The following is a 25,215-nucleotide window of genomic DNA, read 5'->3' on the forward strand; positions in this document are numbered from 1 at the left end:
ATAAATATTTGGTCATTGAAACCTGTAAGTGTTTGGTTGCTGGTTTTTCCCTAGTGAAGCTATGCTTTCAGTGAAAAGCTTTTGACTGGTGAACATGGAATGGTGTAGATCCTGCAAAAAGCCTGCCAGGCCTCCTCCTCTCTCAGCAGTGTTGTCTCAGGTGCATTTTTTCCTACTTTAGTAATTCAAAGGATTTTCCTCTTATCAAAGGAGTTAGTATAAAACACAATGAGAAAACTTTGGAATCAGAAGCTAACCTCATTTTTTAACATGGAAAGTTATTTTTAACAAGGGCCTTGTATTCAATTTTTGTTAATTTCAACTCTTACCTCCTCCCTTAGCTTCACCAGAAATCCGTGAAAGCATTTCTGTTGTTTGCAGAGCAGTGTCCTGGGCCTCTTATTGGCTGTTGACAGCAGAACATGACAGTTTGCCTGATGGTGGTTTTATAGGATGCGGTGCCCTGTCAGGGCAATCTCTGCTACATGGTCCGTTCTCCGCAATGGCCTTTGCCTCAGTTCCTCTATCTGACCCTTCCAGAAACTGTAGTGTTGGATTGTTTGATTCTTTCATTCACAAAGGATTGTTGATCTTCTGATGATCTTTGTCTTCTTAGCCTTGAGGATATAGGCTCTGCTGCTGAATGGAGAGAGGGTAGAAGTTCTTAGAAGACGTGAGTGACCATGTTCGTCTGTCCCTGCTGTAATTCCAATCTTCTCCCACTGTCGCTTTCTATTCATGCCTCTGTTCCTCTCTTTCTTCCCATTAATAAGGGAAATGGATATCTGATTATGTATTTGGCTTTGAATATGTTGCTTTCTGGGTAGAAATGTAACCAATAATAGGCTTGTCACCTATTCTTATTTTTGATAATCCATCGAGTGAAATATTTGAAGGTGTAAGGTTGTAATTATTTATGTTCAGAGATAGGAAAAAGGGAAAAGAAAAATTTTATTTGACACATAAATTGCTATCATAATTTTAATAGGAAAGTGTTTAATATTATTAAAGTTGCAGAGATACTGTGATTATTAGTTAGGATTTTCCAAAACAAAAAACAAAAGCCCTCGGTCATTCTACCCATTGAAATGGTCCTTCGTTTCTTGTACTTCTGTTTTTCCTTGTTCCCCCAATTTATCCCTCCCTACCCAATGAAACAGTGTGCATGCACCCACATTTACTAGGTCGGGGAGGGAAGGGGGAATGAAGGAAGAGATGGGGGGGAAAGTGGGGGGTGGGGTGGGGAGATTGGGAGGGTGTGGGGAGATTACTTTGGAACTGTATTGCTTCTGTTTTTTTTTTTTTTTAGCTCTGTTAGCTCTGATTTTTTTTTTTTTTTAAATTAAATTCAGTTTTATTGAAATACATTCACACACCATACAATCATCCACGGTATACAATCCACTGTCCACAATATAATAACATAGTTATGCGTTCATCACCACAATCTATCTCTGAACATTTTCCTTACATCAGAAAGAACCAGAACAAGAATAGAAAATAAAAGTGAAAAAAAGAACACCCAAATCATCCCTCCATCCCACCCCATTTGTCCTTTAGTTTTTATCCCCATTTTGCTACTCATCCATACACTAGATAAAGGGGGTGTGATCCACAAGGTCTTCACAATCACACTGTCACCCCTTGTAATCTACATTATTATATAATTGTCTTCAGGAGTCCAGACTGCTGGGTTGGAGTTTGGTAGTTTCAGGTATTTACTTCTAACTATTCCAATACATTAAAACCTAAGAGGTGTTATCTATATAGTGCATAAGAATGTCCACCAGAGTGACCTCTCGACTCCATTTGAAATCTCTCAGCCACTGAAACTATTTCGTCTCATTTTGCATCCCCCTTTTGGTCAAGAAGATACTTTCAGTCCCACGATGCCAGGTCCACATTCATCCCCGGGAGTCATATTCTGCATTGCCAGGGAGATTTACACCCCTGGGAGTCGGGTCCCACGTAGGGGGAGGGCAGCGAGTATACCTGTCGAGATGGCTCAGTTAGAGAGAGAGAGGGCCACATCTGAGCAACAAAGAGGTACTCGGGGAGATTCTTAGGTACCATTACATGCAAGTTTAGACTTTCCTTTGCGATAATGAGCTTCATAAGGGCAAGTCCCATGCTTGAGGGCTCAGCACATCAAACTGCCAGTCCCCATGTTTGTGACAACATCAACACCAGTCCAGGTGAGGATGTCCAACACATCCACACCTTCCCCCAGATCCTCGGGGCTGGGGAGAGGGAGGCTGTAAATATATTTTTTATTATCTGCCCAAATTACTCTGGGATGTGTCACTATTTCACTCCAGCCTATACTAACCTACCGTATCTCACTTCCTATTCAAAGTTCCATGCAATTGTGGTGTTTGAACAAATCGACTGTAGAGTTGTACCGTTTAGAAAATTTAGATCCTGTACCAAATAGATATCTATTCCCTTGGTCTCATATGGAAGTTGAAGTTTTAAAACACAATCAGTTTCAACTGTATTGCTTTTGAACCAACCCATGTTTGGGACAGATGAATCACGTGACTCGAGCAGACATGTGTGTCCCACCTAGCCATTCACTTAAGTTTCCTTTTATAGATTTGACATACATTACAAAACATCTAATTTAAGGGTAGAAAAGAAAATACTTTTTGAAGTTGAGCTGCAAAAACCTATGAAAGAAATAAACAGGCAAGTTTTACAATTCTTATCTTTGTCACTTTTTTGATTCCCTATATATAATCTACAAGTTAGCTTCAGCATCCAGCAGCACCAAGCTCAGATTTACTGAAAACCCTTAGTATTGTATTCAATTTTAAACCGAAGCTGTGTACTCAAACAACAAGTTCTACTCTCACTGGTGAAATCTTCCAGTCAAAGCTTCTAGCCTTATGATTTCTCTGCTGAGAGTAATTCCAGCATCTCTCGGATGCAGTAAAATTGATGTGGGGGCCTCTGGGGGTGTGAAATCTCTGTGTGAGAGCTAAGGAATGGGATTTGGAATTGGTGGGTATAGCTCATGACTCTCTTTTAAAAATAACTTTTGTGTGGAAAGGATTCTCTGCCATGTCTTTCAGGTATTTGGAAGATAGTGTTTTTCAGCAGAATGCATTTCTCAAAACATTATTGGGCTTTCATATAAAAATTCCAAAGGACCCCAAGAATAAAACATAAAGAGCACTTGGTGAACATTCTTCTAATTCTTGATATCGAGTTCAGTTTGTGCTGGCGGTTTGCAAAAAGCAGCATTGGAACTGAGCATGCTCTCTTCATCCTTATACTCACACCTTCACCTACCAGGATCTCCTAATTGCTTGGATAATTTTAAATCCTCAAAATAAGGCTACCTTTCACAAAGTCTAATTAGATTTGAGAAAACTATGCTCATGTACCACCAAGCTTCAGAATAGATTGACTTTTTGTGACTGGCCCTAATGACTTTGCTGTCTGCTTTCTGTCTACTCCTCTTTCATGCATTTCCCTCCTCTTCCTCGTCTGCTCAGCTGTATGTAGAGACATTTGCTTAGAGCTTGGTCCTAGGAGCCCTTTTCTCTCCTCTCCTGGTCTTGTCTGCTCCTTTCACCTTCTGCCCTCTGTTATTGTGGGCAAGCCCGTTCACTTCCAACGCCGTCTTTATTCCCCAACTCTCCTAGCTCAGAGCCAGGGCACATGCCATTCCGTGGGCTTGGTGGTCTCTTCCCTTCTGCCTCCCCCGCTCTCAGCTCATCCTTTGAGTCTTGTTGGACGTCAGCTCTTCAGAGAGGCCTTTTCTTACTCTCAATCTGACTTAGGTCTTCCTTGTTGGAATCATAGCACTCAGTGCTATTTGTTGTGCTTTTATAATGAAATGTGTGTTCCCTGTGTGTATTTGGTTAATGTCTCCCAATAGATTCTAAGCTCTGTGAGGGTGGAGAGGATATTGGTTTTGCTCACTGGAGTATTCCCATTATGTAGCACAGTATCTGGCACGTAGTAGGTCTTTAGTAAACATTTAAGACAATTTCGGTAGTTGTTTTGTAGGTTTGTTTGCCGAGCAGAAATTAATTCAGAAGTGTTTTTTGCCCTACTGAACAAGTACATGCAGAAGCCCTCTCACTGGGGCCATCTTCAACGGCCTAATTTCCATGGCAGTGTTGCTCGCATACAGGCACTGTGCTAGGAAATGTGTCACTGGGGTCCCCGCAGGTTGGAGATTCCTTCCCCCAGGGTCATCTCTGTCAGTTTTCTCACCTCTCATGAGTAGTGTCTGTCTCTCGGGTTGTTGGGAGGAGGCAGTGATGTGTGAAAACACTGAGCAGTAGTCCTGGTTCTCAGGAAGTGCTCAGATATTATTAGCTGCTATCATGATTGGTGAGGTGATTGATTTTGGGTGAAAAGTCAGCTTTTCTGCTGTCAGCCTCACCAGTGACTTCATGCTCTCTATTCCAGTAATCCAAGAACACCTCTTCCTTTTCCACCATTCACTGTTCCTCATAGTAAGAATTAATGGGTCCCCTTGAGGGACTGGGGAAAACTGTGGAAATATTAAACTTCCCCACCTGGGGAATTTCTGATATTCTTGCAAGAATCAGGGACTCCCAATTTAATAAGTCTAGCCATTGATCTTGGGGCTTGCCCTTATGAAAAGTATTCCTGCAAAGGAGAAGCTAAGCCTACTTATAATTGTGCCCAAGAGTCACCCCTAGAGAACCTCTTTAGTTGCTCAGATGTGGCCTCTTTCTCTGCAGGTAAACTCATTGCCCTCCCCACTATGTGGGACATGACTCCCAAGGTGTAAATCTCCCTGGCAACATGGGACATGACTCCTAGGAATGAGCCTGGACCTGGCATTGTAGGATTGAGAAAGCCTTCTTGGACCAGAAGGGGGAAAAGAAATGAAACAAAATAAAGTTTCAGTGGCTAAGAAATTTCAAATGGAGTTGAGAGGTCATTCTGGAGGTTTTTCTTATGCATTATATAGATATTCCTTTTTAGTTTCTAGTGTATTCGAATAGCTGGAAGAAAATAACCTGAGTCTGTTGAACTGTAATCTAGTACACTTGATTCCTGATGATGATTGTATAACTATATAGCTTTTATTGTGTGGCCATGTGATTGTGAAAACCTTGTGACGACACTCCCTTTATCCAGTGTGTGGGCAGATGAGTAATAAAATAAAGACAAAAATTACGTAAATAGTTGGAGGGATGGGGGTATGGGATGGTTTGAGTGTTCTTTTTAATTTTAATTTTAATTTATTTATTTTGGAGCAATGAGTATGTTCTGATATTGCTTGTGGTGATGAATGCACAACCATATGATGATACTGTAAGCCATTGAGTGTATACTTTGGATGGATTTTATGGTGTGTGAACATATCTCAATAAAATTGCAATAATAAAAAAAAAAAAGAACCCGTGGGAGGAAAGATTCCTCCAAGAAGCCTTGATTTAATCACTTGCCTTTCTCCCACAGTTCCTTCAACTTCTTCCCTGTGCAGCTCCCCTGTTTTCTGGTGTGGCTGCTCTGTGCCAACATGGGGCTATAAAATGAATGAGACCAGCCTTGTGATGGGGCCAGGGGCCACCCCAGAGCCCGGGCTGCCAGGATCAGTGAGGGCATGGCCTGTGGAGAGCAGGCAGTAGGCGCCTTGGGCCCTGCACGGTCAGACCAAACCCGAGGGGCGTGTTTGGAAGACACGGGCTCCAGCTTTGAAAAGGAACTAACAGAAGCAGGTTCAGAGAGGACAACCAGAGTGTGGAGAGAGGTCTAGAGTTCACGTCACCTGAGGACCCCTGGGGAAGAACTGGAGATCTATTTAACCTGAATAGAAGGTGACCCAGGAGGCAGGTGGCACCAAGCACTGCTGTAAGCACTTTCCGTATGGAAACTCATTTACTCTTACTGCCACCCCAGGGGTAGTTGTTATTATCAGCCCCATTTTTCAGATGAGGCAGAGTGTGTCTGTGATACCTTCTCTGAGGACTCAAGGAGAGTAAGTGGGAGAGTTGAGAGTGCCATGCAGGCAGTGCATGCTCTTATTCCCATGCCAGACAGCCTCTTCTGTCTGTCTTAAACTATTTCAAGGTAGGATGAGACTTGGTCCCTTTAACTCTTGTCGGCAGAATTGGGTTCTAAGGACAGGCGTTCCAGGGAGGCAGAGGGAGTTCAAGTTGAGAATGCTTTCTGTTGCTCAGCCCGATGCCCCTTGGTGGGAGGGGTCTGCCTGGCAGAGCCCAGCGACCACTTGTCTGAGATGCCCTGGAGGGAATTTCAGCATCTGGAGGAAGATTGGCTAGATGGTCTTTAGGATTTTAGTTCATTCAGTGTTGAAAATGACTCTCTAAATCGGGGTTTCTCAACCTTGGCACTGCCGACGTATTTGGTCGGATAATTCTCTGATGTGGGGGCTGCCCTATGCATGGAGTGTTTAGTCCTGTCCCCTGCTCTACCCTCTAAGATGCCAGGAGCTCCGTTCCCATGCCCCAGTCATGACAACCAAAGATGTCTCCAGATATTGCCGAATGTTCCTTGAGGGACACAGTGGTTCCCGGTTGAGAACCAGTGCTCTTAGCATCCCTCCCCTCTTCCTTGAGAAGCCCAGATTTTATTCTCCCGGGTGCTTGAATGCCTCTCCCTCAAGAGCCCAGTGTTCCTGCTGCCCCCCAGCACTGTGGGGTCCTTGAGGATCCCCTTCTGCTTTTGGTGGTCTAAAGGATGATTTATTTCGTGCTTAAGCTTCCCAGGGGAATATTTGAAATAGATCCTATCAGCATGTATTACAGGATGACATCATTTTGATTGTAAAGAAACAATTATATCTTTAATTTTCCATAAAAAAGATGTGTAATGGTATATAATCAGGGGGTAAACTGTTGTATTTTGGGGAAGTAGGATTGAGGGATTTTGTTTTCTTTTGTTTGTTTATCTCTATCGTTTCCTTATTCTTCCTTCAGTTAGCACATTTTGCTTTTATAATAAGAAACCTAGTCTCCTTATACCTTCAGATATTTTATGAGAGCTATTAGGGGTGGTTAGAACATGTGTGATTGGAATCCTGGGCTGGAATTCCATCCTCACCCCTTTCAAGTGTTCTCTGTCTTTGATTTTATTTTCCCCATTTTAAAAGCAATGTCACCTAATACATTTGGAAGACTGGAAAAATTCATAGAAAATTCTGCTACCATAATCCTGTCGTGAATAGAATTTTGTTGTGGTCTATCCAGAATCTTTTGCTTTGTTTGAACATGGCTTTAATGATAAACATAATGCACTTAAATAGTGTGCATTTTCACTTAGCATTATTTCATGAGATTTCTATGACAATACACACTTGCATATAGATTGGCAGAAGTCTTTTTTCACACAGTAATCCAGTAGCTGCAGGCAAAGGCCAGGCTGGCTCAGTTGGTTGCTCAATTCACACCTCTAGCAAAAGCCTCCTGCGTCGGGCACTCCCCTTTGTGAATTATGAAGCATTTATTACATTTTAATAGTAATTTTATATTTACATTTTATAGTAATTTTAATGATTATATTTGCATTTTAGAATGATGTAGTGATTATATTTACATTTTATAGTGATTCCAGGGATTCCTAAATTTCTTTGAACTTGACACTTTATGTATTTTTAATCATACAAATAATACATGAATATATGCTTTATATGAAAAATCCCAATAATCTAGTAGTATATAGGGCAAAAAAAATTATAGTTCTCATTAATTCTGCTCTAACTTCCAGAGATATTATTCCCAGTTTCGTGTTTACCCTTCCCTGATCCATTTGAGAAATCAACATTTATGGACAGAGCACCCAGAGAAACTCATACACTATCATCTACACTTACATTGAGCGTGAAACCATCTGGCAGAAGAATTAATTGTTTTTGGAAATGCCCATACTTTGATACATATGTTTAATATACACAAACCTTGAATTGTATCATAAATATATGAGAATGACCAAACAGTGCGTGTGACGTAGACCAGCACTCGTCGATAGTGTTGCACATCCTGACACAGAATGTGATTCAGTAGCCAGATCCCCCGTCCCAGCTACCACATCAGGTGACCCTTTCTCAAGTCTCTTGGATAGTGCTCAGGGGAGCTGAGCCTGGCGTTCATGGCCTTGGCGAGAATTCAGGGGCACTGAACTTGGATGGTGAAAAATTACATCTTTTATTTTCATTAGCCTGTAACTGAAATTTGTTATTTTCTTAACTTGCAATTGTAGGAAACATGCCACAGCAGTCCCTGTGACTTTGTCATCAGCAGAAACCACAGACATTTCCATATCACATCACAGGTGATGCCGGTGTCTCCATGCAGATGATGCTCAGCCTAGACACTGCTGATTACAGTGGCTCTAGACTCACCACTGGACCTTGTGATTTAATGCACGGATGAAGGAAGGCATATATTACTATATCACTACTTTAGGTTTTAAGCATTTTGAAAATTGAATTTCAACATAAATGGTTTCCTTTGCAAATCCTATGTGTTTTCTTTTTTGCATTACAAAATATCATTCTGGTACACGATGTTCATAGAGGCATTATTTTTGATAGTCAAAAAGTAGAAGGAACCCAAGTGTCCATCAGCCAATGAAAGGATAAACAAAATGTGGAATATACAGATGGTGGAATATGATTCAGCCATAAAAAGGACTGAAGTTCTGATAACATGCTGCAATGTGGATGAACCTTGAAGTTGTCATATTGAGTGAAATAGTCCAGATATAAAAGATATTGGGGAAAAGTTCTGTGTGCCAGGCGTGGTGAAATGGTGCCAGAGACTCAGTTGATTCTGAAGTTGGTGATGCATATGTATTTGAAGGGTCCAGATTACATTTTTGCCTCTCAGCACAGCGGAGGCTCTGATGGAATGCCTTCAATTTTTTGTTCTGTTCTTGGTGGGTGAAATGGAAGGAGGTCACCTGCCCAAACTCCAGAGGATCTGTGGGCACCTGTGGGCAAATGCTAGTCAGGGAGATGTTTCGCTGATGGATGCTGATGCTGCGGATCTTCTTAGCTTTTGATATCAACTGTAGGAAATTCTATATCAGAATCTCCCTAACCTCTTCCTCTGCCTTCATCTCTTCCTTTCAACAGGAGGGAGGGAGGGTTAGTAGCAATTTATTAAGTGTGAGCTCACCTTGTTTCTACATTTCCCGACAAAAAGCTGGGATCCAGCTGTGCCACGAATTGGTGCCTGTGTGTCCAGTTTGGAGTTGATGGAGTTAAAGATTGATTCAGATTCAGAATCCTAACACTCATTCTGGCTTTTGGCTCTGTAACTACAGAATCCACTTGAGCAGCTGCAAAGAGTATTAGCTCTAAGCTTGTTATGGATCTTGCAGACTCATTCATTGATTGCCTTCGATTGCCAGGACATCTTGAATAAAGAATTAAAAAGACTTTACTTAAACCAATTAACTTTTGCGGCGCCTGGGCAACCAATATCATGTGCCAGAGAAGGTCATTGATGTTATTCAAATAGCAGTTTTATTTGAGCTGGGATTAAGGAAATGGGACAAAAGGTCTATGAATTGTTTATAATGTGTTCTTTTCTGCATTGCAATATCTTGGCCTTTAACATCGGAGTCTGTCCATAATTACACATACAAGTGATTGGGTCATATTATTCTTTCCATAGATTGTGACTTGATTGCGCCAGCTCTGAAGTGTCCTGCTTGCAGATTGTTCCCAGCCAAATTTTAATCTGAGGTTCCATTTATCTACAGCTTTACAAGCTTTTCGACTTAAGTGGGGACTCTGGGGCCATGCTGCCTGGGTTCAAATCTTGGTTCCAGACCGATGACACACCCCCCAGTGATTTAAGCTCCCACTTTTGTAGTGTTGGCTTGAGCCTGGAAATATCTCCCCAGCCAAGGCTCCATTTCCTGGGCCCTCTTAACATTGTCAGGGCATGTGGCTTGTTACTGCCAGTGGAATGTGAGCAGAGCTGATGAGTGTCATTTCTGCTCTTTCCCTCCACCCCCTCTGCTGGCTGAATGCAGAGGACTCCAAGGCTGTAGGGGAGCAGAGCCAGATGATGGGAGGATCCTGGGTCCCCGACTCACCTGGTAGAAGGTGGCCTCCCCTCATGGGTTGGTTGTATGCACAAGAAATAAATCTCTATTGTGTTAAGCTGCTGAGATTTTGGGATTTTTGTTTTTTTACAGTAGCTAGTGTTACCCTAATTAATACAATCACATACCAGTTGTGTAACCTTGGAAGGTAACGTAATCTCTCTGAGCCTAGTTCCCTAGCTTGTAAAATGGGGGCATTAATAACCTGGCTGACTCAAAGTAAGTACTCGTAAATGCTGATTGCTCTTATTAATAATAGATTACTTATTATGAATATTGCCTCTGATCCTTGGGGATCAGGAAGGATGGATTATTTTAAATCGAAACATCAGAAAATGTATTTGGAAAAAGCAAGCTGTGGAAGGCAATCTATATCAAGTAGTCTGGGCTTTATAAAGTAAGGTTTTGTTATTTGCAGTTTGTAGTAAATTTTTGACATACAAAAAACGCACTTATAAATGCATATGATGAGATTTTTCTTCTCTAGCACGTGTGGACTCATAATTGTTACTTTAGCTTTTGGAGTTGTGAGGATATTTGTTTAGTTCAAATATATTCAGATAATAATATTCAAAGCCTTGTATCCCCATGCGGTACCAGGCATTGGAGTTTTTCATAAGCATTGAGAGCATCTGATTCTGTTGAGCAGACAAATGAATTTTCCAGGTTTAAGAAAGCATGTTATGCCTCCGTACTGGGGCAGCGTTGGTTTTGTCAACAGCTGGTGTAGTAGCTGGCCTCTGACTTAATTTCCTCTATATAAGACAGGAATCTAATGCAGCATTCACACTTTTTTTCTTTTTATCACCACAAAGCTAAAATTTATCAGTGGCATTTGTCTAATTGACTGCTTTGAACAGTAAAAGCTTATGAGACTTATTGAGATTAAAAAAAAAGGAGTCTAGACAGTAAAATAGGGAAAGGAGAGATAGCCATCTTCTAATTCAGTACCTGACAATCTGAGAGTAGAAGAGACCACCCATGGCAGACGAGCTGCTCTGACGATGGGCTTCCCTGGAACTCTGTGATTGAGTGGGGCACTCGGATTAGCTAGCTCGGAAACCAAGGCCCCAGGGACACTGGGGCTGGGGACCCTGGTAATTGTCCTTGTGATAGTGTTTTCTCGAGGTGAGTGCCAGAAGGTGCTTGAGAAGTGATTTACGCCACACCACTCCCTCTTCACTAGGTGCAAGTTTTTAAAAACCTGCTGAGGAAATTCTGCTGCTTTCAGTGGTGGTCCTCTCCCATGCCTCTCACCGCATAGAGCCAGAAATTCTTACAGGTACTATTCTAAATCCCCTCAGGTTGCCTGCATTTGTCAAAGCCCTGCAGAAGCTGGGGCTGAGCTGCTCCCTGCCTCCACTCTGCTTGTTCTTTGGGTTGCCTAATGCCTCTTCCTCCTCTCCCTTCTGTCATTCCTAAAGAGGGGTGCACGTTGTCTCCTGTTCTGATGCTTTGAAAGGGAAAGCTGTATTCCTCAAGGAAGAGAAGTGTTCTATAGAGTTTCCTCAAACTTCACTAGAACTGGAAGAATGCAAGATTAATAGTTTTTGTGTCGACCTTGGAAACACTTGATTGGAATACCTGTATGAAACAGAATCATATGGACCATATGCTGCTTTCCATTTTCAGATAGAAAAATATTCTTCTGTGACTGAGCATTCCGTGAATTCAGTTAGTTTTGTTCTTGTTATGGATAAGAAGAAGGGTTCCTAACATCAGCTTAAAGGATTTGGAAATATATTTACTTGGAAACATAATTGCTTTGGAGTGTTTTATTTTCAAGTGACACTTCTGTATGCAATAATTGAGTTGAGAGGAATACTAAGTACAGTTATGTCATAATAAGAAAATGACACTGCCTATATGGCAAGAACCCTGAAATTGTAGATTAGTTTTTATTGCCACATCTTTCCTAACATATCTAAAAATTGTCGTCCCCCCCATACGCAAATATAGATCTCTAGCATCCAAATTTTGCCAGAGGAACACCTTCCCCAAAGAGTTACCATGAAGACTCCTCATTGTCTTGTGGATGTATTTGAAAAATGTTGCTGCCCAGAGCAACACTCAGAGTTAGAGTTGTCTGATAGGTTGTGAATGTTGGTTGAGAGTTTCTTCTCGGTGTTGGGGCAAGATGATGATCTTTTTTAGAAGTTTTAGAACAATTGTCTGGATTTATTACCACCTCTGCCATCACCATAGCCATGTTTTGAGCACTGTGCTGAGCGTTCTGGGTACTTCACATACTTTTCCTCCTTTGATTGTCACAAGGACAAGATGAGGCTCACTTTACTGATGGAGAAAAGGAGGCTGGTGAAGGCTAAGCACCTTGTCCCATAGCTAATCAGTGGTAACACTGGGTTTTGAATTTAGTATATATCTGGCTGGAGATTACCTGGTCTTGGCATTGAGCTGAACTGCCCAGAAAGTGGGATGCACATCATTGACCCTCTTCTGACTTGATCCCTGGCCAGTGATTCCAAGCCGGATGCTGCTACTAGGCTTCACATCACAGGTATTACAGCACAATAGATAGAGATTCTTCCTTCCTACTCCCACCCATCCCACTGTGGTCATGTGGGCAGCCCTCTTAACTAGGATTAAGACGGAGAAGATGGAGCAAGAACCATGCCACTTTATCTCCGCTGAAGGGACATAAGATGAACAGTATAAGGAGACAGACCACTGTCTCTTTTCTGCTCCCCCCTCCCTACCTCCTTTTGCATCCACTGTCCATGAAGCCTTGGTCACAGATGTCCTGTCCATAAATGAACCACCTTGTGATAGCCCACAGCCATCCTGTTACGAATAGTAGAGTCTGTCCTAGACTTCATCACCCAAGAGACAGGGAAATATATACACAGCCAGCCCCTTTTCTAAGAGCCTTGATGAATTCATCTCTTTACAGCATTCCCTGGCACCTTCTTTCTACCTGGTTACTTCCTGTTCCTGGTGAAGTTTTCAGTGTTTACAGAACTGTTTGAATGATCTGTAGTTCCTGGTGTACACCCTTCCCTATTCAGAGAGAAATGCATGTCTGTGCTTTATGGACTGTACATACCCAATAGAAGACAGGGCATCCCCCTCCCACACCTACATACCTGCACTGCTGACAGTTGTGCCTCTGGGGGACACATACACAGAACCACTGTGTGTGAGATCAGGGTGTGAGGTTAGAGTGAAACGGTCCATGCAGCTCTGCTCCAACTTATTTTTTTATTTTTAAATAAAATGAATCTAAAAATAGCCCCCTTATACCCCAAGGGAACCACTGTGTATTTGCCAACACCCAACCCCCCACCCCCACTGCCTGACACGTGGTAAGCGATTTGTAAATTCCTGTTGAATGAATGAAAATAGCAGTAATTCCAGCTTAAGTTCTATTTTTTTTGTATTGGCGCAATCCCTACTTAAATGACTGGTTTAAATAAATAGTCTCTTGCACTTTGGGTATTTCAGAGCTTGAGATGTTAAGGTTTATAGATGATACTTAAAAGATTGAGCCTTATGGTAAGAACTTGAGTCATCTTCTACTCTTACATAACAAACCACCCTTGAAGCTTCTCGGCTTGGACTGTCTCTGGGTTGCTTTTCCTGTGATGGGGATTTCCAGCGAGGTGCCAGAGACTTGGTAGAAGGATGGAGAAGCACGCCATTTGCTGTCAAGTCATGGGCTTGATCTGGGGGCATGCTCCCCAGATTCTCACTTGGGGATGGGCAGGTTCTTGTTTTGCCATCTCCTCCCTTGAACCTTCTGTCACTCCTCATGTAGTGATTTAATTATGCTAACTCTAGAGCTGTAATTTCAGTTTTTGGTGAGAAAATGTAGCCAAGTGGCCATGTCGAAATGCACCAGCCTTTTGGCTAAGGATACTTTCTACATCCATGCTCTGTCATGAGTGTTTCTGCTGGTGCACAGCACCCCTGGAACCCCTCTTCCGTGCTTGGCTTTTATCCCAATTAATTGTGATTGGCCAGAAGTCTCCAACTCGAGCTTCCTCTCTGGGGGCTGTTCCAGGTGACTCACTTCTAGATATGCAGTTATCACGGAGGAAAAAAATGACCTAAATGTATGAACAACATTAAGTGTTCTGACAGTGAAGCAGTGCTCTTCTCTTCTTGGTGTTTGTGTGAAATGATCTGGCAAAATAGATGCTGCAGAAGTAATGCATTTCTTTGTCTCCCTTCTCAGATGATAAATGTTTTTGGCTCATCATAGGATTTCTTGCCAAATACTGATTCCATGAACAGAAGCTTCAGATGTTCCCTTGTGACAGAGGAAATAAAAAGTTTCTTGGACTTGCCTCCCTCCTGTGTCATGCATGCTAGGAGGTGCTCTTGAGAACGGCTGTGCTCTGCTTAGGCCCTGACCTTGGCTCAAGCTGGGTGTTCACTGGTCAGGCGCCTCTGGTTACTGCACCAAGCTGCAGATGCGGGTAGGAGGCTGAGAGGATGAGGGTAGCAGAGTGAAGAGCATCACATCATTAGCCACCCTGTCCAGATCTGTTATGCTATGAGCTGTAGTTCACGTGGTTCAGGAAGTCATTGGTATGAAAACACAACACGTATTAGAATCGTCTGTAGTAGAAAGGCACTCAGGTTTTGGGGTGGCCTGTTACGTGTGGCACTGAGCTGGGGGCTTTCACAGACAACATGTCAGCCTTGGGAGATGGGCATCATGGTCCCTGGTTTTCTGGATGAGGACTCTGAGGCCCCGGATGTTTCTTAAAGTGACAGAGTCAACCAGCCTAATCTCCTGCTGTTGCTGATGATCAGACCCCTTCGTGTCTGTTTGGGAGCCCCACCTCTCATTCCTCTGATTCTCCTGGCCTCTTCCCATCGCTGTCTCCCAAGTTCCAGCCATGGCAGTTTCCAAACTCCTTGTCCCTGTCCAGTTTTGCCTCCCTTCTATCCATTCTGCACACTGAGGTTTTCCACAACACAAATCTGATCATTGGGTCCCCCTTGCCCTTAAACTCTTCAGTGGCTCCTCTTGTTGTCTCTCTCCACCCCCAGCACCCCTTGCCCAAATCAGGGTAGGGTCAACTCTCTTAATCCTAGAACACGGTGCTTGATGACCTCTGCTCACTTCATTGGCTCATCTCTCACCAGCTTCCCCACCTTGGCCATCTATGCTTTGGCAAAGTGCAAGCAGGGGCAGTTCCTTGAGCCCCAGTAGCCCTGCCTCTGGGCCTTCCATGTGCTGTCCCTCATCTCCTGTTGCCGCCTCACCTTCCCCAGCCTAGTCATCGTCTGTGGGTCCAACAAGATGGGGTCCTGGCCTTGACCACCCTGTCATGGTACTGACCTTGATGTGGCACCTTCCTTGCCTGCTTACTCATCAGAGCATCCCTGACTTGATTTAAATTGTCATTGTGTGCTGGGTGCCTAGCATATAGCCTGGCATACCAGAGAGACAAAACATAGGCTTGTGGAACAAATATATGAAGTGTTAGGAGCAGGATTCAAACCCAGACTGCTTGAAACTTTAATCTGGTGGCACAGCTGTCTCTTCCGCTTCTGTTTCCCTCTCTCCCTCTCTTTTGTGTATGTGTGTTTACAGGGCCCTCCTAATACTTTTCTAACTCCTTTTCCCATTGAAGGCTGACTGCTTTTACACGAAACACACGTAATTTATTAGTGTGGTCCTTGAAGCTATAGAAAATAAAAAGCTTCATTGCCTGCACAGCTGTGTGGGGAGGCGAACCCTGGGAGCTGCAGTTTGAGATGTTTTTCCTCCAGGTCTTTCTTGGTACCTTGGAGAACAAAAGTGGATTTGTAGCCCGAATACTGCCATTGAGTAATTTATAATTAAGGCTCCAGCTCTGCCCTAGGAGTAAGTTTGCTCTTCTCCCTCCAGGTGTTTTTATTGTCAAGAGCTGTTTCTGTCCCTCTGAGGCCAGCCTGCAAGCTCCTGTGACAGAGCCCCTGTGGAGTGGTGGAGCTGACTTCTGTGACATCAAATGTGCCTAGGCCCTGTGGATTTGCCCACTTGGAGCAGCTCGTGAACAGCGGCGACCCTTGTTAACTAATGATGTCGCTGGTTTATGGTATTTGATTGTTTTGCTGAGTCCAAGCCACTGTTGGCTTCCAAATCAACAAAACAGGTGTTTTCATGGAAGTGAAATGGGCCTCTGGAACAACTTTGCAAATATTTAGGCTGTCAGTCCTCTAGCCCTTCAACTCCCCAGTTCAAAAGACCAAGCAATTAGAAGTCAGTCTTCACTAGGTTTAAAATCCATGTTCTAATCATTTGACTCTCACAGCTGACCGAACTGCTCAGTACCTCAGTTTCCCCATCTGCAATATGGAGTAATGCCTACCTTTCAGGGTAGTTGTGAGAAATTAGAGGAATTTGTGAAAAGCTTCTGGCATCACGCTGGGCCCATGAGGTGCACAGGACTGAATTTACTGACTTTCTCAAACTCTGCTAATGAAGACATGCACATGCTAATGACGACTACACAGATTCTAATTGGTACCACAGTCTCCTGATGAATCTGTTCATGATGTGCCTGTATTCTTTTCTAAATATAACTACTACTTTTTTATTTTTTTAATTTCCAAAGTAGTCTGTTTATTGTAAAAGTTAGAAAATACAGATAAGCAAAAAGAAGAAAGAAAATAAATATCATTTATAATTCTACCAGCCAGCTGTGAACACTTGGTTATTTGTCCTCCCAGTGCGGGTGTGTGTGTGTGTGTGTGCGCGCGCGCGTGTGCATGTCTGTGTGTCTATTCAGGTTAGTAATTTAAAATGATAAGTAATTGATTACTTTTTGTAATACACTGTAACATATTGTATTCAAGTTTCTTACATTTTTTTTCTATACATAGCTTGAGATGGCTTGTGGAATTCTATTAATGTTGTCCTAGCCCACTCTACACAATTGCCAGAGGTCAGATTGCTTGGTTTCATACTGTAGTATGTTTTTTATTATTTTGACAATGTATCACCATTCTGAGCTGCTAAGGACTTGTGATTGATTGATGACTGTCATTTGGGTTACTTTCCCTTTTCTTCAAAACACTTTGATTCTAGCAAAGTGAAATGTTTCCTGGTAAGAGGAAGTCTCTACATTTTTCTGACCTGATTCCATCAGGCATGAACACATTTTGAAAAGGCAGAATGTTTTTGGCTTATGGGATGACTTCCCCAGGGTGGTGAGAAAGTAGTATATGTTTGGCTCATTTGCAAAGAGGACCCACTGGCACATGTCTGAAGGGAGAGTTCGTAGGCTGGAAGAGGAATAAAACCAGTGAACTACTAAGTTTGTCCCAGATCTTGAGTCCTTGGCTTGGTGAAGAGCATTATGTGGAGATTAGTTAGCTAGATCAACAGGCACCAGTAGTCCTGGGAGATTGACAATCCTCCATAAAGCTGGTGGCTCTTTTTCACAGAGCAAACTCACAAGAAGAAAAGAGGATGCAGGAAGATCTTATCGAAAACTTGGTGGGTGTTTAGAGTTAAATAGATTGATTCCCTTCTAGAAGTCTATTGGGAGAGAAACACATGAAAGTAATAGGTGTGGCCTGAAAAAAATACTCACTTCATAGTCTAGGTAAAGGTTAATTATGAAATCCATTTTATTTTTCTTTATCTTAAGCCTCTAGATCACCTTTACTTACAGAATTACTTAAGACAAATTCATTTACCTGACTGTAGTTATTAGGCTGACATTAGATTTGTTTTGTTTTACTCACTTCTTGAACTTTATATTTTTGGTAGTGAATCAGCCTTGGCCTCAGCTGTTGGCTTTTGGTTTACATCTGGCAGGCATCAGAGAAACTTCAGGATTTTTGGCTCCGAAGACACTGGCTTACATTTGAATTTAGGGAAAGTTTCCAGCGATTGTTGTTGACATTGGTTGAAGGTTTATCTGGGCACCAGTGGGCACTGTTAGCCCGAGCCAGTGTTGGGCTGACCAGAGTCCCACATCCCAGGCCATTTGTTCAAGGGTTGGGGAGATCACCCTTTTAGGAACTTTGGACAACGTAGCTTCATCCTTACTTACATTTTCCTTGTATTGTAAAATCACAAGTGCTCTGCAGCAAGCTTGATGTAATTCATCCTCGGCAGTTCTGTGAATGTCTGCTGTGAGCTGGTGTGGTGATAATGAGGACTTGTCCTCTGCATCTTGGCCATGAAAACTTCTATGCCAGGACTGATGAGCGTGGAGTGCTTTGGGGTCTGGGAGGGAGGGTGCAGCCTCCTGCATCTTGGGGAACCAGGACAGCCTCAGCAGGGAGAATGGAGAAAGGCTAGAAGGAATAATGGTTTTCCAGGTGAGATGCAAGAGAGAGGCCTTCAGGAAAAACACATAAAAATTTTTGGATGTTTTCAGGGAGCAGTGAGAAAGGATGTCACCCACAATTCATGGTCCATCATTTATAAGTCATTTACAGGTGCAAAGCACCTTATAAATTAAGGTAGCAGATGTCCTTCTTGGTCCAGACTCAGATGGTACAGAAATAGCACTTTGTTTTGTTCCTCGGGATCAACTTAATTTGGAGAATCTCCAAGCCCTGGGGTTGATGCTCAGGTCAGAAGTCCTCATGCCCCAGCCTGAGGATTCCTTCCTACTCTCCCACTCTGCCAGCATTTGGTGGTGGGCACTGGGAATTCCATGTTTAAGGTCCCACCTTGTACCAGGGTAGAGGGGGTGGGAGATGGGAGGGTAGGGATATTACTGATCCCAAAACCCATGACCAGATGTCTCCAGCCCCACTGTGAGGCTCTAGTGATTTCATTTTAGGCTTAGGGATCAAAGGAATGTTTCTCTCATATGCTTCCTTAAAGTCCCTCCTCTGTCCTCAAACCCTAATCTTCTCCTTTTACATTACCCAGTATCATTGCCTCAGAGGACTTGGAAATCTAAGTTAGGAAGGGGAAGATATTGTTTAGGATGCATACATCGCATGTGCACACACACTCCTTACCTTGGGGCAAGGAAACACCAAGCCTCCTCCCAGTTCAGATTTTTGAAGGTTAAGAGGGTGTATTAGTCAGGGTTCTGTAGGGAAACAGAACAAACAGCAGATAACTGTAAATATTATGAGATTTTATGAAGTTGTCTCACACAACTATGGAGATCCACAAGTCCAAATTCTGTAGGGCAGGCTGCAAGCTGGGAACTCCACTGATGGTTTTTGACAAATCCCCGGAGAAGCTGGCCGGCTGAAGTAAAGATGAAAATTCTCTCTTCTGACTGCTGAAGTCATCACTTCTCCTGTTAAAGCCTTCAATTGATTGGATGAAATGTCTCTTGTTGCTGAAGGCAATCTCCTCAGTTGATTGTAGATATAATCAGCCATAGATGCAATCAATTTACTGATAAGTCCAGGAAATGTCCTCAATGGGCTTTAAAGTTAGGCCAGTGCTTGCTTTACCAAACAACTGGGCACCATTACCTGCCTAAGTTGACACATGAGCCTACCCATCACAGGGGCGAAATGGGGAGAAAATATAAATTCATATCTCAAAACTTATCCTGTCATTATAAAGTTGTATTTTCCCACTTCAAAAATGACTCTCAGGGTCTCTAGAGCCAGTATAAGATGCAGGGCTGCTTGTTTTTCTTAAGTAGGAGGTTAGGGTGAGGAGCCAGTAATTGATTCAGATTATCCACACAAATAAGAGTAAATAGAAAGCTCCTAATATTTTTAGTTCCTCAGCTTTTTTGGTAACTATATAACTGTTATGGATTCATGTTGATATTAAAAGTATTTAGAACTTCACTTGGAAGGTTTTCATTAATAAACAATATTCCTTTCTGGTGGGCACAAGCCTAAATCTTTACATAAACCAAACATTTTGGTCTCAGAACCTCTCTACACTCTCATAAATTACTGAGAACCTGTAATAGCTTCTGTTTATGTGCATTGTATCTATTAGTATTTACTGTTAGAAAATAAAAACAAGAAATTAAAAATTATTAATTCAAAATATTAAAAAAACTCATAGTTTATCATAAATAGCATAGTTATACTTTCCAAAATAAAAAATTTAATGAGAGGAGTGGCTTGTTTGTTTTCTTTTACATTTTTGCAAATCTTGTTAATGTTCAGTTTAAGAGAATTCATATCTGCTTCTGCATCCAATCGTTTGTGATATGTTGAAATGTATGATGAAAATCTGGCCTCATATAGTTTTGTTGTTGAAAAAAGGAGATTCTCAGGGATACTGGGGGTTCCTTGGACCACTGTGAGAAATGCTAGTTTAAACAGATAAATTATCAGGGTATGCAATGGGCTTTACATTTAAAATCATCTTTGAGAATTTGAGTAAACTGTGGGTCAAATCAGTTCCTTATGAACAGACTAATAACTCATGAAATCTTACATGAAGTGTTATTTTCGTGGCTTTGTACTTACTGTACATGCACTTTCCATGAGCTCCTTGAGGGTACAAAGGAAGTCCTCAATAAACATTCAGTGAATTCAGGTTGATATAACAAAGTCTACAGCAAGAAATCTAACATTATAAAAAATTTAGGACTGCTCTGCCATATTATTTTCTTGTAGTTCTGGCTGTAGATCAGGGGCAGACACACTTTTTCTATAAAGGGCCAGATAGTAAATATTTTAGGCTTTGTGGGCCAGCCAGTCTCTGTGGTAACTATTCAGCTCTGCCCTTGTATCTTGAAAGCAGCCAAAGAGTATGTGACAAATGGATTGGTTGTGTTCCAATTAAAATTTATTAGGTGATGGATTGGATTTGGCCCATGGGAGGTAGATTTCTGATTCCTTCTCTAGGTATACGCAAAGTCATAGCCTTGAAACTATTTTTCCCTTGACCATGAAAAAAATGTTTCTGGCGTTCAAGGAAAAAAACCCACCAAAGTTGAATTTCTTTATTTTTATGTCATGACACATCTAGAATACTGAGTTTCCAGTGCTTTTGGCAGGATAGCTAATGAATCTGGGGCCATTCTTCAGAAGAATGCTTGAGCAAGGTCAAGTTTGAAGTGTAGCGTGTTGATTTCCAGGATGGTAGGAGATGGATGATAAAGGGTTTCATTGCTTTAGGGTTTATTCCTTCCCTGGGTGCTAGTTAAGTTTCCAAGGACTGCAGATTTTCACAGTTCTCCTTAGTCAGTTTAGTGATTTTGAAATACAGTCCAATATCTCCCAAATTCAATGAAACAGGCATATTGTAACCTTATTTTTACTTATCACCTTGTAGGTGAAAATCTCACGTGTGGTGTGTTTTATGGTATCACATGCCTTTAATGTTGCCCTCCTTACAGAAATACAAAGAATATGAGAAAGACGTTGCCATAGAAGAAATCGATGGCCTTCAACTTGTGAAAAAGCTGGCAAAGAACATGGAAGAGATGTTTCACAAAAAGTCAGAAGCAGTGCGGGTAAGTGCCTCTGGCTTCTGCTGTGCTTTGCCCTAAGACAAAGGCAGCTTCAGGGAACTGGCACTGATGATGCCAAAACAGGCTAAAGTTTTAAAAATCATTATAAACCCAATTCTCAAAACATGAAAGTTGACTCAATTATCATGTACACACCTTCATTTCTTCAATCTGGTTAACTAGGAAAAGCAGTTCCTAAGGGCGTGATTGCCCTTTCCATATACAGTCAGGTGCCAGTTTCCATCTGACAATTTTCCCCCCTCAGCGTAGGTGTCACTGACTGAACCATCCACAGAGAATGGGCCCATGGCTGTGTGATGCATTCACCAATTGCCAAAATTGCTCAAAGGTACATTGTGGTTGGACTAAGCAACTATAAACAGTTTAAGCACTGCTTACCAAAATATGGAACTGAAAATCTTGATGTGGTAAATGATGTTTAGATGAAGTTGAAAGTTCTCCTTACATTACTGTAATTATATTTTTTTCTTTTGACTGGTAAAATGTCCCTGAAATTTCATATTATCAGCAGGACTAAAGAGACTGCAGTGCCATGTGTATAATTTTGGATTTCCAAGATGGCTTCTGATTTTATGCCTTGTTACCAACTAAATAGATGTCTTACATTCTTCATTTGGGATATGTGAATGTTGCAATATCTTAAATTCATGCCATATTCACACAGGATTGTGGGAAATAATTGCAATGTGTTAAGTCTTTTATTTCTAATGTATGGCTTGCTTACCTTTCAGTTTTAGTAATTATCTCCAGGATCACTTTGTTATAAAAGACGATTTCCTACTTTAGCCTCTGTCACACTTAATTGGACAAACCAAATTTTTACAAGTTGTTTCTGCTTTAGGCCTGATAATGCCATACATTTGCTTGTCTCGATTTGCTTGTTTCTATTATACTATTTTTATTCAGGGAACGAGGGATTGTAGCTTAGTAGGTAAATCTGAGTTTGATCTGGGTTCAGTTCTTGCCTTTGTCACTTATTAAGCTTTGACGGTCAGTGAAACACTTAGTCTCTAGGAGCCTCAGTTTCCTCATCTGTAAAATGGGGAAAACTCACTGAGGGAGTGTGAGATCCAATGAGGTTATGATTTTGAGCCATTTAGCCCAGACCTTGGCACATAACCAGAGTTCAGTGAATGGTAGCTGTTGCTACTACTAGGATTATTAATTAAAGTAAGATGAGGCTCCCTAGAGGAAACTCTGAAGTGCCTTCAGTGAAAAAAGTACTTTTGTTTACCATCGAGATAATATGCTGACAGCCAGCCCTGGGCGCTGCATGGAGGCCCCTTATGTCACTGTCTAGAAGTAAGTGACCTTCTTTACAGACACGGCATCATGGTAGCTATTCAATTCTAATAGACGGACCTCTGAAATAAAAAGAGAATTTTTAAAAAACCTACCACAATTGTTATTTTCTATTTATAGAAAGAACATCTTTTTTTGGTAGACCATTTAAAATATATTGAAAATTCAAGCAGAGAAAAATATGACCTAAATATCCCACCACCCAGCAGGAAACTGTAGCTTGTGTTCTTGTTCCTTTAAGTCTTTCTTCTTTGCATTTTCATGTTTGTACCTAAGTGTGTGTTTCTTTTCTTAAAGTTTGTGATTGTACTGCCCATTAATTTTTATATCCAGCTTCTTTTCGCTTCTTTATATCTTTATAATGTGAGCATTTCCTTGTGTCGCTGTATTTTGTGATTTTCTTAAATGGGGTTGCATAACATTCCAATCTATGGATATGTCATTATTGATTCAACTCTTCTTCTATGTTTGGGTGTTGGAGTCGTTCGCAATATTCAATATAAATAACACTGCAGTGAGTATTCTTGTATATTAATAGTAGATCAACTGACTGGGGACCTATTATGCATTGGATGCTCCTTTAAAGTACTCACTGATCTTACCCTCAGAACAGCCATATAGTGGAGGTTACTATTCTTATTCCATTTTACAAAAGTACAGACTGAGTGAGAGGTGGGCTCGAGCCACATGGACCCCAGAGCCCCCAGTCTTCGCCACCACCAGCCCTCCGTATGCTGAAGTGCACGTTGATTTCAATAGATCCTGAACATGGAAATACATTGCAAAGGCTTTAAACATCTGACACCATTTCTGTCCAGATAAGGTTATGCTGATCACAGTTCCTCCAGCACGAGAGTTATGTGAGGGCCAATTTTCCTGAATCTTTGCAAAAATAAAACAAAATAAAATAACATTTTTTTAATGCTAGTTAACAACATTACCAATTTAAGAGGGAGAGATGATATTGTTTTAATCTACATTTCTGTGTGAATTGAAGAATTTTAACATAGTTAAGAGACCTAAATATTTTTAGGTTCTGCCCTGCAATTGACAGACAAGGAAATCTGGTCTCTGGACCAGATGGGAGGCCAGTGAGAAAAGTTGAGTAATCTCTGTGCACCTCGATGACTTTGATAATATGTGCTTATGATGTTTGAGCTGAGCCCTTTACGCCTATCATCTCAGTTAATTCTCACATCAACCCTGGAATGAGGGACCACTGTTATCATCGTTTCCGAGGTAAGGATGCAAGCTGGGCAGGGTGAAGTCATTGCCCAGAGCACATGGGCAGAGCTGGTGGAGTTTGTCTTTGCATGCAGGAGGTAGGACCACAGTGCCTCTGTGTGGACACTATGGCGTGTTTTACACAGTGCCCGGCAAACAATAAGCGTCCAGTGAGTGTTTGCTGTTTCTGCTGGTTAAGGGACCATTCCCTAAATGCAGAGTGAGCATTTAATAGTGAGGGAGTTGTGAAGCTTCAGGTAGCACCTGGATTCTGACAAGGGGAGCATGAAGTGGCATTTGCATCTTTGTATTGCCTACTTTGAATTAGTGAACTAAATTAATGAACTTTAAATTAGTGAACTAAAAAAAATGACTATTTGATATGGTTGGTGTGGTTCAAGAAGGAAAAACTAGTTGCTGTGTTTGAATTGAAATGCTCTAGAATAAAGGCAGCCAGGATTCTTTGAAATGTATTTTTAAATAGATGTACACAGCCCTTTGTAAGCACACTTGAGCCATAAAATGTAGGTTTACTTGTCCAGTGATATGCATATATGTAGCTCTCCCTGCTCTGGAACTTTGAAGAGGAAAGGGTTTTGTACATCAAATCAGGGTTGGGTCTGGAGACAGAGTGACTGTGGAGTGTCGGCCTGATTCCCCTTGTAAGCTGGGTGGCTCTATTGGCAAAGTCACAGACCACGTGGCAACTGGGCTGAGAAGAGGTGGGCGCTGAGAGGCATCCTGGATTGCCGGTTTATTCTGTGGTCAGAGGGGCAGTGAGTGTGACTATTTTTCATACTCTAACGATATTTGATACTTTACTTCTGTAATAGGAACGGCTTTTGTCTGTCTGTGGGAAATGTAAGCATTTGATGAGCCAAGCCCTCCATCCTTCTGGTTTGCCTGTGGGTTTGCAGTGGAGTTGTTAATTTGTGGCCTTGTCTTGCAATGGGGCCTTTCCTTTCCCAGGCTACCCACCCAGCAACTACCACCTTCTCAAATGACCTAGGAGACGAATAAATTTTAGAATTTGCTGTATCACTGTAATGCACCACACGAATCTTAAATTTCCAAGCTCCTCTCTCTGCCTCCCAGAAACTTGAGCCCATCCGAGTTCCTAGCACCTTCAAAGCAGGGAACGGAGTTCCTTCCTGCCAGTAACTGATTTAGTGCCAACCACTCATCAGTGGTGAGGAAATCAAGGCTATAGATCAGAAAATACTGGTTCATGAAC

General features: G+C 41.9%; 1 protein-coding gene across 6 annotated transcripts in view; it reads left to right on the forward strand.

Moving 5' to 3' along the window:
- CACNA2D3 (calcium voltage-gated channel auxiliary subunit alpha2delta 3) overlaps positions 1-25,215 on the forward strand; it is a 1,184,653-nt gene that overhangs the window by 371,305 nt on the left and 788,133 nt on the right. For all 6 annotated transcript variants that reach the window (XR_005210766.1, XM_037798412.1, XM_037798419.1 and 3 more), the window contains exon 3: positions 21,321-21,437. Coding sequence is in view for 5 of the 6 variants with exons in the window: in XM_037798412.1 (XP_037654340.1) it covers positions 21,321-21,437 (117 nt within the window). In the remaining variant the exon portion in view is untranslated. The remainder of the gene's footprint in view (positions 1-21,320; positions 21,438-25,215) is intronic.

Source organism: Choloepus didactylus, chromosome 1 (assembly GCF_015220235.1).
Source record: "Choloepus didactylus isolate mChoDid1 chromosome 1, mChoDid1.pri, whole genome shotgun sequence".
Taxonomy (NCBI): domain Eukaryota; kingdom Metazoa; phylum Chordata; class Mammalia; order Pilosa; family Megalonychidae; genus Choloepus; species Choloepus didactylus.